The sequence below is a fragment of the Pezoporus flaviventris genome, unplaced genomic scaffold, assembly GCF_033815535.1.
Source record: "Pezoporus flaviventris isolate CSIRO_AGI_PZ_B2104156 unplaced genomic scaffold, CSIRO_AGI_Pfla_v1 ptg000116l, whole genome shotgun sequence".
In the NCBI taxonomy this organism is placed as follows: domain Eukaryota; kingdom Metazoa; phylum Chordata; class Aves; order Psittaciformes; family Psittacidae; genus Pezoporus; species Pezoporus flaviventris.
The window spans coordinates 611,812-627,256 of NW_026892664.1; the positions used below are offsets into that span (position 1 = coordinate 611,812).

Sequence of the window (15,445 nt, forward strand, 5' to 3'; positions counted from 1 at the left end):
CCAGAGCAGTGAGCACTGGCTGTGCTGTTGGGGGCAGAAGGTGATGGTTTCTACTCTGCAGGAGCATAGGGACTGCCACAGGGGTTTGTTTCCTTAATCTCTTTAAACAGAGACAAAGGAGAACACCACAGTGTGTAGGGACCATCCCACAGTACCTGAGCGAGAGAAGTAGAGCAAGGACACAGAACAATGTCAACTGCAGCCAAGACTCCAGAGCATCAGGAAAGTTGGTGATGGTGAAGCAGATACAAGGCCAAGCCAAGTCAATCCCCTGGTCAGAATCCTGTCTAGCAACTGCTAAAAAGACCCTTGAGGAAACTTAGATCAGAAAATGGATGACCTGGGGAATTACAGACCAGTCAATTTGAGTGGGGGGGGGGGGGGAGATCAGCGTCCAGGAACCTCAACTCAGAGCGACAAGAGCCACCGAGGGAGCCTCAAGTCCTCGACAGGACCTGCCCAGCAGCCGGCAGCTCAGCTGACGTGAGCAGCTTACTCACATGGGGCGGAGCCTGAAGCAGCGGCACTAGCCTTGACTGGTTAAAAACCTGCCCCAGGGAGCGCGAGCGAACAGGAGCGTGACGAACAGAGCGGGTCGAGGCAGTTCGCGCGGGCAGGTGAGCAGGATGGTGAGCACTCATCGTATGAGCAGGGCCCGGTCAGGGAGCTCTGCTCTGGCTGCCCCAGCGGTGGCAGCGTAGGCACCCAGACAGGGCCGATGAGAGGGGAGGCTGCAGCGCAGAGCTCAGGGGGTAGAGACTGTCTGCACTGGTCTTGTGAGGGAATGGTGCACAATGGGCTGGGCGGCACTAGGTGCTCCCTGGTGGAGGTCCTCCTGCAGCAGGTGGCTGAGCTGGGGGATGCTGTTAATAGGCTGCGAGATGTCAGGGAAGCTGAGGGGAAGCAGGAATGCTTGCTCCCAGCCCAAACTGTGCAGGGGCCTCAAGCTTCACCTCTAGGTCATGAAGGCAAGAAGGAGGCCGTTAACCTGGGAAGCTGGGAATTAGTGACAAAAAAAAACCAACAAATAAAATAGGAAAAGTACAATCAAAAGCAAGGGGCTTCCCCCTAAATCTGTTGTCCCCAGGCAGATCCGCTTTGCTGTCCTGCAGGTGGCTAATGAGAAAGAAACAGCTGGCTGATGCACTGCTAAAGAAGATCTCTACTGGTGCTGCCAGGAAAAAGTGGCGGGTCATAGTAGTAGGGGACTCTACAATGAAAGGGACAGAAGCACTCGTCTGTCGGCCTGACCCCGTCTCAAGGGAGGTGTGTTGCCTACCAGGGGCACGGATCAGGGATGTGGCAGAAAGGCTGCCTGCTGTAGTACGTCCCATGGACTATTACCCACTCCTGGTGATACATGTGGGTGCTAGGCATATAGATAGTAGTAGCCTGGGGAACATAAAGAAGGACTACAGAGCCCTGGGGGAGGTGATGAGGGGCTCTGGAGCTCAGATAGTCTTTTTGTCAATTCCCCACGATGCAGGGGAGGACGTTAAAAAAGCTAGGAGGATTAGCCAGGTTAATAACTGGTTAAAAGGGTGTTGTCATAGTCAGGGGTTTGGGTGCCTTGAACACGGGACCCAGGTTTGTAGGCCAGGTCTAGTGGGGGCTGGTGGAGCTGGTCTAAAGGGAAAGAGCAGTTTTGGTAGGAGGCTTGCCAGACTGGTCAAGGAGGCTTTAAACTAGATGTGTTGGGGGAGGGGGGCATCAATACATCCCATCACACCCAGTCAGTGTCCAGCACCTATAATAAATGCTCGGAGCAATGTAGAGATATCCCAGCTGCTCCAGCCAATGAGCAGGATTCATTTGGAGCTCAGCTCAGGTGCCTCTATAGAAATGCCTGTAGCATGGGGAACAAACAAGAGGAATTAGAGACGTGTGCACGTCTACGAGGGTATGATATAATAGGCATCACAGAAACATGGTGCGATGGCTCCTGTGACTGGAGTGTTGGAATGGAAGGTTACAGGCTCTTTAGGAAGGACAGGCCTGGCAGGCGGGGAGGGGTAGTTGCCCTTTATGTTAGGGATAGGCTGGAGGGTATGGAACTCTGTCTGGGGACAGGTGAGCAGTCCACAGAGAGTTTGTGGGTCAGGGTTAAAGGGAATATAGCTATGGGAGACATTACTGTGGGGATCTGTTACAGACCGCCTGATCAAGGAGAACCTGTGGATGAAGCACTCTATAGACAGATAGGAAAATCTTCACACTCACAGGCCCTTGTTCTCATGGGTGACTTCAACCACCCTGACATCTGTTGGGAGGACAGTACGGCCCGGCACAAGCAGTCCAGGAGGTTCCTCGATTGTGTAGAAGACAACTTCCTTCTGCAAGTAATAGAGGAGCTGACAAGGAGAGGTGCTGTGCTTGACCTCGTGCTCACCAGCAGGGAAGGGCTCATTGGAAATGTGACGCTCCAGGGCAGCCTTGGATGCAGCAATCATGAGATGCTCCAATTTGAGATCCACAGGACAGTGAGCAGTGAGAAGAGCATGCAGCAAGCTCACTGCTCTGGACTTCAAAAGAGCAGACTTTGGCCTCTTCAGGAACCTGTTTCGGAAGGTTCCATGGGATCCAGCCCTAGAGGGCAGAGGGGCCCAAGACTCTTGGTTGATATTCAAGGATCACCTGCTGCAAGCTCAGGAGTGTTGCATCCCAACCAGAGGGAAGTGCAGCAGGAGGGTCAGGAGACCTCCTTGGATGGATAAGGAGCTGCTGAGGAAAATTCAGTTGAAAAAAGAGGCTTATAATAAGTGGAAGCAAGGACAGGTGACATGGGAAGAGTACAGGGATATTGTTCGAGAAGCTAGGGACCAGGTTAGGAAAGCTAAGGCCCAGTTAGAATTAAACTTGGCTTGGCTAGGGGTATTAAGGAAAACAGGAAGGGATTCTACAAGTACATAGCAAATAAAAAACAGACAAGGGAGAATGTAGGCTCCCTCAGGAATCTCTCGGGAAAACTAGCAACATAGGACTTGGAGAAGGCTGAGGTTCTGAATGACTTCTTTGCCTTGGTCTTCACTGGCAAAGGCTCTGACCACACCACCCAAGTCTTGGAAGGCAGATGCAGGGACTGTGCGAATGAAGACCTTGCGCCCACTGTAGGAGAGGATCTGCTTCGAGACCATCTTAAAAATCTGAATGTGCACATGTACATGGTGTCCTGGGTTCAGCAGTAGCAGTCATGTTTTTTCCTTTGTGTTAACTGGTGCAGTGCTGTGTTTTGACTTCTAGCTTGAGAACAGTGTTGGTGAAGCCGATGTTGTCGGTTGTTGCTAAGTGATGTTTACCCTGACCAAGGACTCTGTGAGGCTCATGCTCTGCCAGGGAGGAGGGGAAGCTGTGAGGAAGCAGAGACGGGGTGCCTGACCCGGGCTAGCCGGGGAGGTATTCCATACCACAGCACGTCATGCCCGGGGTGGGGGGTAACTGGGAGTTAGCCGGAAGGGCTGGGAGAGTGCAGGGTTGGAGGAGGTATCGGTCGGAGCTTGGTCGGGCTTGGGGGGCGAGTTATCGGTCAGCGGGTGGTGAGGTGTTGTATTCTGTTCCCTTGTTATTTCCTTTATCATTATTATCATTGGTGGTAGCAGTAGTGATTTGTGTTATACCTTAGTTACTAAACTGTTCTTATCTCAACCTGTGGGAGTTGCATTCTTTTGATTCTCCTCTCCGTCCCTCCGAGAGCAGGGGGAGGGCAAGAAAGGGGGGGGAAGTGAGTGAACGAATTACTTGACTGGGTTTAAACCACGACACATGGGTACCAATGTAATCCATCTGTGGGTCCTGAAGGAGCTGGCAAATGAAGTTGCGAAGCCACTGGCCATCATATTTGAGAAATCCTGGCAGTCAGGGGAAGTTCCCGATGACTGGAAAAAGGGAAATATAACCCCCATTTTCAAGAAGGGGAAAATGGATGACCCGGGGAATTAGAGAGCAGTCAGTCTCACCTCTGTGAGCCTGGCAAAATCTTGGAGCAGATTCTCCTGGCAGGCATGCTAAGGCACATGAAAATCAACAAGGTGCTTGGTGACAGCCAGCATGGCTTCACTGAGGGGAAATCCTGCCTGATTTGGTGGCCATCTGTGATGGGGCTACAGAACTGATGGACAGGGGTAGAGCAGTTGATGTCGTCTTGTGTAAAGTGTTCGACACTGTCCCACATGACATCCTTGTCTCTAAACTGGAGAGACATCGATTTGATGGATGGACCACTCAGTGGATAAAGAACTGGCTGGATGGCCGCACACAAAGGGTTGTGGTCAATGGCTCAAAGTCCGGCTGGAGACCAGTAACGAGTGGTGTCCCTCAGGGATCGGTGTTGGGACCGGTCTTGTTCAACATCTTCGTCGCTGACATGGACACTGAGATTGAGTGCGCCCTCAGCAAGTTTGCTGATGACACCAAGCTGTGTGGTTCGGGTGATACGCTGGAGGGAAGGAATGCCATCCAGAGAGACCTTTACAAGCTTGTGAGGTGGGCTGATGCCAACCTCGTGAAGTTTAATCGTGCCAAGTGTGAGGTCCTACACCTGGGTGGGAGCAATCCCAGGCACAGCTACAGGTTGGGCAGAGAAGAGATTCAGAGCAGCCCTGTGGAGAAGGACTTGGGGGTGTTGGTTGATGAGAAAATGAACATGAGGCGGATTCAGTGTGCGCTTGCAGCCCAGAAAGTCAACCGTATCCTGGGCTGCATGAAAAGGAACGTGACCAGCAGGTCGAAGGAGGTGATCCTGCCCCTCTGCTCTGCTCTCCTGAGACCTCACCTGGAGCATTGTGTGCAGTTCTGGTGTCCTCGACATAAAAAGGACATGGAACTGTTGGAACAAGTCCAGAGGAGGCCACGAGGATGATCAGGGGACTGGAGCATCTCCCGTATGAAGTTAGGCTGAGAAAGTTGGGGCTGTAAAGCCTGGAGAGGAGAAGGCTGTGTGGAGACCTCCGAGCAGCCTTCCAGTATCTGAACGGGGGCCTATAGGGATGCTGGGGAGGGACTCTTCATTAGGGACTGTAGTGATGGGACAAGGGGTAATGGGTTAAAACTTAAACAGGGGAAGTTTAGGTTGGATCTAAGGAAGAAATTCTTTCCTGTGAGGGTGGTGAGGCACTGGGATGGGTTGCCCAGGGAGATTGTGAATGCTCCATCCCTGGCAGTGTTCAAGACCAGGTTGGACAGAGACTTGGGTGATATGGTTTAGTGTGAGGTGTCCCTGCCCATGGCAGGGGGTTGGAACTGGATGATGTTAAGGTCCTTTCCAACCCTAGTGATTCTATGATTCTGTGTTTCTATGAGGATTTGTCCCAGAGGCTGTGAAGCCTCCACCCATGGACATGTTCAGAAGCTGCCTGAATGAGGCCAGGAGCAACCTGATGTGACCATGACTAGTCACTGATGTGACTATGAACAGCAGGCCATAGTTATTGGTCACAAAGGACATCTAGGAGGTCTCTGTTCCTATGACTGGCAAATTATACACATAAACATATATGTATATGTCTGTATATATATAAAAACACAATATTAAATGCATCCTAAACTATATATTTATATATAACGCAATATATTCTTGTCTTAAATGTGAAACTAACACACACGAGACTGATTTTCCTAGCCTCAGTTTAGTTGAGGTCTCAGTGATTCATAGGGTGGGGAGGGCGCAGCTGCTATGGGCTTTTCCCAGGAAGGATGGAAACCCAAGATCTAAATGGATGAACTGATCTTTTAATGCAGTTATGGAGCAATGGGATATTGTGCATGAGCCAAGTGAGTGAAATGCAAATTCTTCAACAGGTCTGTGTTTGGAACCAGGCTGCTGAGTTAAATCACAGTCAAATTGGGCTTTGCCACCTCTTTTCAGGCAGCTGTAGAGCTTCACCCTTTCATTTTCCTCCTCAAGTTCTACCTTTCTCAAAGCCTTTAAGAGAAGCTCTAAGGAGTTTTCTAATTTATACCCAGAGTGGTTTGTTAAAAACAAAGGCAAGAATGTTATCAATAGAGTTTGCTGCAGGAGAGTTGCACTTTGGTTTGAGGCAATGGGGATTAAAGAAACACAAAGCAAACATGGAAACACACCAACACCCTGAAACAACAGGGAAATCAAAGGTAATGAAGAAACCCAACCAAAAATCTTTATTTCCTATGCAAGAAGTCATTCCTGGCACAAATTGCAGCTCCCCCATATCTTGGTTGCTGTAAAATCGCAATGCCACCAGGGAAAACAATCACCACAGGGTTTCCCCACACACCCAAAACTTCCCCATTTCTTTAGCAGCTCATCACTCCAAGGTGTGAGATGTCCCTGATCCATCTGTGTTAACAAGCTCCTCTGGGAATGGATTTGGAGCTGATGGGCTGATAGGAAGGAGAAGGCTTGGCTGAGTCCTGGATGGAGATTTTCCACCTGTGGTCACTTGAGCTGTGGCATCTCCAGTGGGAAAAACACTCTTTAATCCCGGGGAAAATAACCCAAACAGGGATGTGACCCTGGCCAGCACTAAGAAATAAGTCTTTATTCGTTATTTATACTTTATTCTTTATTTATACTTTAATCTTTATCTGTTCTCTTTTATTCTTTATTTATTCTTATTCTTTAGTAAAGTTACCATCCTGAAGCTGACTCTTACTGTTGCCAGCAGGACATGACAGTATCCACATATGCTGGCTCTTTAGATGCCCATTTCCCCTTCAAAGCTGTATTCATCTACTTCTGAACAAAATCCATTCCTTTTCCTATGTGATTTTTGTTCCTTCTTGGTACCATTGCTCTCTGTGGTCACCTCCAAGAGATGCAAAATGGTTACAGGAGTCCCTTTAGGTATCAAAAGGCAGAAGTTTTGAAATAAGTGGCTAGAAAATCATGGATCCGGATTTCTTATGCAACACCGCCACCGATTGGACGTTGCTGGGATAGTCACGCCTTTTATTTAAGATAAAACCACCTTTTTCTTACGTGCTGGGAAGCTTTGGGCAGCCAAGTGGCTTGTTCTCAGAAAACTGAGAAATAATAGATAAATAAACTAAGCCCATCATGTTGCCTCTACAGTTGGCTGATCCTATGTAGACAGTTTATTTCCTGACCCTGTTAAAGCAATGTCAGATGGTTTAACAGCTTCAAACAAAGTCCCCTCACATTTAGAAATGATGCCTTAAACCCCACTTTTCCTAGTGCAGTTCTTGGCTGAGGCTTCAGGTTGTATGAAATGTAGATTGTTGTAGAATCATAGAGTGGTTTGGGTTGGCAAGGAGCTTGGTTCCAACCTCCTGCCGTGGTCAGGGACACTACACACTAGACCATGTCACCCAAGACTCTGTCCAACCTGGCCTTGAACATTGCCAGGGATGGGGCAGCCACAGCTTCTCTGGGCACCCTGTGCCAGTGCCTCAGCACCCTCACAGGGAACAGCTTCTTTGTTATCTGTAACCTGAACTCCCCTTGTTTCATTTTGAACCCATCACCCCTTTTCCTGTCACTCCAGTCCCTAATGAAGAGTCCCTCTCCAGCATCCTTGTAGCCCCCTTCAGACACTGGAAGCTGCTCTGAGGTCTCCACGCAGCTTCTCTTCTCCAGGCTGAACAGCCCCAATGTTCTCAGCCTGGCTCTGTATGGGAGGTGCTCTAGCCCCTGATCATCCTTGTGTCCTCTTCTCCTCCTCTGCACTTGCTCCATGTCCTTCTGTTGTTGAGGATATCAAATTCATTCTGCCTTTTAAATGTTTTTTTTTCATTAAATAGCCTGTGCTATCCGTACACAATTTGAAGTGCAAATTCATGGTGTTTTAAATGATTCCCTTCTCCATCAGTTGTTTCCTATAGATCCACAGATCCCTCTCAGAAAGCGTCCGCATTGCACATCTTTACTCCTGACAAAGCCATCCCAGATTTTGTAATGAAAGCAAAGGAAAACACATCAGATCTCAAAACAGGTTTATCCCATGGAGATGAAGGATTTAATTCCTTGTTGTTGATGTATGTAAATCACACCCATCACCACCTAAATAATCCCAGGGGAGCAGCTGGGCTTATTTAGGTGCTCTCTGATGCTGAATTAAATGGGTGAGGATGCCTATACAGTAACCAGGTTCCTGGGTTACTGGTGGATCCATCCTGGTAACCTGCATGGGGTAGGAAACCCACCTTTTGTTACAGAGCATTAAGTGCTAGGCAGGAATAACCAGGGTCATTCCCTACTACGGCTTTTTGGGAGCAAGGAGGTGACTTCTGTCCTTTCCTTGAAGGCCCTGCAGCCGCCTCTCATCTTTGGGAGCACAGTAATGGAAGCATTTCTGATTGAAAAGTAAAGGCAGCTGCATCAAAATGAAAAAGTTGCGCTTTTATTTTTTCCTTCTAAGTAGCAGCATGTGTGTGTATATAAAAAATACAAACTTTCTATTGACTTAAAGTGGTGTAACTGATTGATAGATAAAACCTCACATTCTTAACATTATTGAGGGATTTGGGCCTATTCAGCATTTCAATTTAAAGACATAAATCACGCAAACTGCTTATAGGTTTACTATGGTTGAAGATAATTATATGTCCCCCTCTGAGTTTATTCTCCTGGGCTTCACAAACAGGGAAGACCTGTGGGTGATGTGCTTTGTCTTATTCCTTGCCATCTATGCTGTTACCTTCATAGGAAACCTGGGAGTAACTGCATTAATCAGAATGGATTCCTGCCTACACACCCCCATGTACTTCTTCCTAAGCCACTTGTCTCTCCTGGATGTCTGCTACTCTTCTAACATCATCCCTCAAGCCTTGCTCAATGTTCTAGTGGAGAAGAAGGTGATTTCCTTCATTAGATGTGCCACCCAGCTCTTCTCCTTTGCAACCTGTGCCACAACCGAGTGCTACGTGCTGGCTGCTAAGGCTTATGATCGCTACATGGCCATTTGTAACCCCCTTCTCCTACTCCATGGTCATGTCCCAAAGGCTTTGCATTGGGTTGTTGGCTAGTGCCTGCTTAGCTGGCGTGATCAGCTCTATCATACACACGGTTTCCATATCTCGTCTCCCATTCTGTTGTTCCAAGATGTTCCATCACTTCTTCTGTGATGGACCACCACTGCTAGCCCTCTCCTGCTCTGACACCCCTGCCATCGAGGTGATGGTTGGCTGCCGTGGTGGGGTTCAAGGTACTGAGCACCGCGGTCTTCATCCTCATCTCCTACTTTTTGGTCCTTTCCACTGTCATGCGAATGCTGTCTGTGGTTGGTCAACACAAAGCTTTCTTCACCTGTGCCTCTCACTTCATCTCCATTGCTTTGTACAATGGCAGCTCCCTCTTCATGTACCTGCTCCGCGTCTCCAGCCATTCCTCGAAGCATGACGAGGTGATCTCCATGCTGTACTCTGTGGCTGTCCCCATGCTGAACCCACTCATCTACAGCCTAAGAAATGTGGATATGAAGAATGCCATGACGAAAGCAGAAAGTAGAGTCCTCTCCTCTTTGTCCATTCATGATTCCTAATCAGCTGAAAGGAGAGGGCTACCCTGCCCTGGTGAGGAGAAGAAGGTAGCTGGATATTGCGCATTCAAGGATGGCTGGATATTGCACCTTGAAGAGGATGGTTGGATATAGCACCTTGATGAGGATGGTTGGATATAGCACCTTGATGAGGATGGGTGGATATAGCACCTTGATGAGGATGGGTGGATATAGCACCTTCACAAAGCAGGGACTAGGCATACTTGGAAGCATGACACCTGGAAAACATGCTACTCCTTAAACCAAGGCTGCATTCTGTGCTGGGATCGACAGGACTTTCTCTGGCTGCAGCCTGAGACCTGACAGTGACTGTGTATTGGAAAGAAAGTTGTTGTCCAATGCGAATGTTACCTAAATATTACTTGAAATTAATATATTTTATTATTTAAATGCTATTAAACATAACAATAGACTTTATTTCAGGCTTCAGAGAGCAAAAAGGGAGAAAGTGGTGGCTTTGCCCTGCTGGCATCAAACCAGCTGGTATCTGAGCTCATGTTTTATATTAACAAATGATTTCTGATTTTATTTCTGGTTTTAAGGAAATATTAACTGATATTTCCAGGTATTTCAACTCCAGCCCATAAGGTTTGGTCACGTGAAATGACAGAGGGGATATTGAGATGAGCTCTTAGGCAGAAGTTTCTCCCTGGTAGGGTGCTGAGGCGCTGGCACAGTGTGCCCAGAGAAGCTGTGGCTGCCCCATCCCTGGCAGTGTTCAAGGCCAGGTTGGACACAGGGGCTTGGAGCAAGCTGCTCTAGTGGAAGGGGTCCCTGTCCATAGCAGGGGTTGGAGCTGGATGAGCTTTAAGGTCCCTTCAATTCAAACCAGTCTTGAATTCTGACTCCCCTTACTGCATCAGGGATATCCCCAGTGAAATGGGAACCAGCAGTAACTTCTCCCCACTTCCTCTTCATGTAAGCTTTCTGTAATTGAATCCAGGCTGGGATTCTAAGAAATAAAGCTCTGTCAGTCTCTTGATATCAGAGCCCTTGTGCTAAATGGGGACAAGTCATATCTGAGCCTCTGCTCTGCTGTGAATTGAAGTAGGGTTGTAAAAAACCTGAGTGCTGCTAGGAGGGAGGATCAGGGGTCTTCCTCTCCCCTGAACACCCAAGGTGCTGCTTGCTTGGGTCCCCTGACGAAGCGGATGGAGCAAGTGCAGTACCCAGCTGTCTGCATCTGGGACTTCAAGCTGATTATTCACTCTGCATAAGCGCACCCAGGTATGCTTAGTGCCTCTTTTTGCCTTCATATAGTTCTTTTTAATAATCTTTGAATTACATATTCTTCTTCTTTCCAGAAGTTGATTGTGAGTTATTTCTCTCTCTGTTATACTGATTTCCCCACTTCACAAGACTTCGGTTTAGCCCACTACCCAATGGGGAAGAAAGACATTCAAAACCACACAGAAATCCTTTTCTACCCTCCTCCAATGCATCTCCCGGACTGTCAGTCTGGTGCCTTCTAGCAGAAAAACGGGTTGACATTGAAAACATCTAAAGCCACCTGTGTACTTCTTCTTCCTTCCCCACACTTTCATAGCTCAATTTTCTCCCCTGATTGCCCCATCCTTTGTGTTTTCTAGATGTCTGGGACAAGGTTATCATTTAGTATTTTTCCTAAGGGTTTTATCATGTCTCTTCATCTAGGAGAAGCATTCGGGACACACGGGCACTCAGGATTCTTCAGATGAAGACTGGGAAATCTGACTTCACCCTGATATATCCTCAAAGCAGCCACGCTTTGAGCCAGTGCTTTTGACCAAAGTGTTGTACAATCACTAGTCAAGTGTATGGAAATAAATGTATGTGATGGAAAGGACTCCCCATGACCAGCGCAAACCATCCACACAGAGAGGATGCTTTGTTGTGCTTGTTTCCAGCTCCCTTCAATGCAATATTAGATGATCTCTGTGGAAGTAAAGGGCTTCCTCAGTGAAACACTGAAAGGAAGAGGTATGTGATAGATGGGGAAATACAAAGCAAACTGTCCTGGGCCTGTCTTCCTGGGTAGGTCTCTGCAGGAGAACTGGTCTTGGAGGTGTTGATGCAGCCAGAAGGAGTTTGGGGAGAGAGGAATTGAGAGGTTGTTTTGCTGATCAAGTCAAACTAATTATCCGATGGAGGAGGGTCCTTTGGGAGAGCAGTTTGCACAACACAAGCCTCTGAGGTAATGCCTCCTGTGAGATAAAACCCCTCCACCAGCCAGCCTGGAGCATCCTGCTCCCAGGCATCTCTCCTTCAACCCATCGCATGGTCTCCAGGAGGAGCTGCAGGCACTGCATCCACCACTACCTTCCTCTTTAACCAAGCAGGTACAAAAGGGTTTGATGGGTGATGTGTCCAGTTTGACTCTGGTCATGCTGCCTCTCATATGCTTGATGGCATGTTGAATTTCACTCTTTTCCAGGGACTGTATTGATAGGGCAAGGGGTGATGGGTTTAAACTGAAACAGGGAAATTCAGGTTGGAGATAAGGAAGAAGTTCTTCCCTGTGAGGGTGCTGAGGCGCTGGCACAGGGTGTCCAGAGAAGCTGTGGCTGCCCCATCCCTGGCAGTGTTCAAGGCCAGGTTGGACACAGGGGCTTGGAGCAAGCTGCTCTAGTGGAAGGGGTCCCTGCCAATGGCAGTGGGTTGGAGCTGGTTGAGCTTTAATTTTCCTTCAACCCAAACCGTTCTATGATAGCCCACGGTGTGAATAGAAGTGCCCCAAGTATGGGGTTTGCTTCAAAAATACCAACCTTCCTGACCCCATCTACAACTGATTTAGAGATATTTTAGCATGAGAATATCCAATGTAAAGCCTTAAAATTTTGGTTTATATATGGTATATTTTGTATTGTATACCCTTAGGTGGATATTTGGTTTGGTCATAGGAAGCTCACTGCAATCACAGCAAAGCTCTGCTAGAGCCAAGAACACTGCATTCCCTTAACCTTATGCAGTGTGGGGGTTCTCGGCAGGAGGTTGGGACTGGATGACTTTTAAGGTCCCTTCGACCCAAAGCATTCTATGATAGTCTGTGGTGTGAATAATAGTGCCCTAATACAGGGTGGGTTTGGTTGAAAAACCCATGTTCCTCACCCCAACTACAACAGATTTAGGGGTATTTTTGCAGTGATGTAGCCGTTCATAGATTGATATTCCATTAAATAATTCATCTGCAGAGGAATTGAATGGCGGAGATGAAAATATCCAAGCTAAAGCCTTAAAATTTTGGTTTATGTATGATATATTTTACACCCTTAGGTGCATATTTAGGTTGGTCATAGGCAGCTCGCTGCAATGACAGCAAAGCTCTGCTGGAGCCAAGACCACTGCTTTCCCTTAACATTATGGATGGTGGGGGTTCTTCAAAAGCCAATAAACTTAGAATGTAAACCAAATTTCAAGTACATGGCTTTGTGTTGTGATGAAAATGATGCAGCAACAGCAATGAAGCTACAGAAGAGTACTAATCCACTGTGAAAAATACAAAAAAGAGAGAAAAAAAAACTTTAAAATTCCCAGAAATCAGTGAAGAAAATACAAAATCTTTTCTGTTTTCCACATTTTGAGATGTATTTATTTGATTTTATTGTATTATACTTTGATAGACGTGATGTTTCTCAGTGTATCAGTTGTGCAGTGTATATCAATCATGGTAGAATTATTCTCTTTTAATTTCAGGTTGTGTAATGAGCTCCTTCACCACTTTGACTTCAGATCTTGGGCTACACACAGAAGTAAAGCATTACAAATACACCATTTTCTATTGCATTTACTTTATGGATTAAACTTCAACTAAATTTCCACATTATTTCTCTTCTAAAGGTTTATTTCACTGATTGCTTTCATTTAAATCTAAATCCATCAACTTGTTGAAATGACGGATACAGGAAACCTCACTGTTCTATCTGGCTTCGTCCTCTTGGGTTTTTCTGATGCCCCAGCGCTACAAACCACCATATTCACAGTCTTCTTGTCCCTGTATGTTTTAATAGTTCTGGGGAACCTGACGATGATCCTGCTGATCAACACTGACCCCCACCTCCACATCCCCATGTACTTCTTCCTGAGCCACTTATCTTGCATGGATGTTTGCCTTTCCTCTGCTATCATCCCAAAAGCTCTGGAGACCTTCCTGCTGGGGAGAAGCCACATCTCCTTTTGGGGTTGCTTTGCTCAGATGTATATTTTCCTGGCTCTGGCTATCTGTGAGACCTTCCTGCTTGGGGTAATGGCTTACGACCGATACACGGCTGTGTGCAAGCCCCTGCTCTACACCACTACCATGACCAGGGCGCGTTGCTATGGCATGATGGTGCTGGTGTACAGCATCGGGTTCCTCACCTCCCTGGTGCACATCACGCTGGCAGGGAGGTTGTCCTTCTGTCAGGCCAGGAGCATCAACCACTTCTTCTGTGAGCTGCCCACCCTCCTGCAGCTCTCCTGCTCAGACACAAGCACAAATGAGGTCTTGCTTTTTTACAACACTGTGTTTAACGTCATGGTCTCTCTCCTGATGATGCTGGTGTCCTACACCTACATCCTCCACACCGTCCTGCAGATCCCTTTGGCCACGAGGAGGCTGAAGGTCTTCTCTACCTGCGCCTCCCACTTGGCTGCCATCACCATCTTCTACGCACCCGGGATCCTCACCTACGTCCAGCATCATGAGGCATCCTCATGGGATCAGGCAAAGCTGGTGTCGGTGTGTTACTGCATCCTCACCCCAACCCTCAACCCCTTCATCTACAGCTTGAGGAACAAGGAGGTGAAGGGGGCTCTGAGGAGGCTGTGGGAGCAAAAGCTGCTGCCATATCTATGCAGGGTTTGAAAGAACATTTGGAGCTCTTCAGTACTGTGGAGGTAAGGAAGGAATATGCGAAATCTGTGATTATGGAATTGAGCATTACTGGCCATTACTGGTCATTATTGTTCACTACTGGTCATTATTACAGCAAGTGCAGGGTATGGAGAAGCAGCACAACGAATGGTTCTCTTCAAACAGGTTCCGATGGTTTTAAGCGAGGCCTGAGCCTTCAGTAATTCATCCAAATAAGTATCAGGTATTTAATAGCAGGCCTGAGAGAGCACCATCTGTTTTGTGTCTAAATTGTGCTAAATGAAAGTAGTGCCCACAAAAAAGAGGCTCAGGCTTGAGGTAAGGCACTGACCACCGTCTCCATTGCCTGATTTATAAGCATTTCCTCAGTGATGAACTGGTGGAAGGTCAAGAGGATTTGATACAGCTCTGGTGTCCCCACCACAAGGAGGATGTGGAGCTGCTGGAGCAAGTCCAGAGATGCAACAAGGATGCTCAGGGGCTGGAGCACCTCCCGTATGGGGCCATGCTGGGAACATTGGGGCTGTGCAGCCTGGAGAAGAGAAGCTGCTTAAAGTCCACAGAGCAGCTTCCAGTGTCTGAAGGGGACTACAACAAACCTGCAGGAGTGCTTTGGCCAAGGGCCTGTAGGGACAGCCAAGGGGAATGGCTTGAGCCTGCCAGAGGGGAGACTGAGATTAGCTCTTAGGCAGAAGCTCTTCCCTGGGAGGGTGCTGAGGCGCTGGCACAGGGTGCCCAGAGAGCTGTGGCTACCCCATCCCCGGCAGTGTTCAAGGCCAGGTTGGAAACAGGGGCTTGGAGCAAGCTGCTCTAGTGGAACGTGTCCCTGCCCATGGCAGGGGTTGGAATTGGAGGAGCTTTAAGGTCCCTTCTAACACAAACCAGGCTGGGATTCTCAGAAATAAAGCTCTGACAGTCTGTTGGTCAACAAAGCCCTTGTGCTAAATGGGGACGAGTCATATCTGAGCCTCTGCTCTGCCGAGAATTTAAGTAGGGGTGTAAAGAGCCTGAGTGCAGGTGGGAGGGAGGATTAGGGGTCTTCCTCACCCCTGAACACCCAAGGTGCTGCTTGTCTGGGTATCTTGAGTTTTGTAATGTCTCTTCATCTAGGAGAAGCATTCAG

At 47.9% G+C, this 15,445-nt stretch overlaps 1 protein-coding gene and 1 pseudogene across 1 annotated transcript; both read left to right on the forward strand.

The window, feature by feature from the left end:
* Positions 1-8,517: 8,517 nt before the first annotated feature.
* Positions 8,518-9,473, forward strand: LOC133282182 (olfactory receptor 5AU1-like; annotated as a pseudogene).
* A 3,886-nt stretch (positions 9,474-13,359) lies between these two features.
* Positions 13,360-14,265, forward strand: LOC133282183 (olfactory receptor-like protein OLF1; the record flags this gene model as incomplete). The annotated part of the gene is made up of 2 exons (XM_061478252.1): positions 13,360-14,034; positions 14,146-14,265. Coding segments are annotated over exons 1-2 (795 nt in total), but the record flags the coding sequence as incomplete, so codon positions are not given.
* Positions 14,266-15,445: the final 1,180 nt, after the last annotated feature.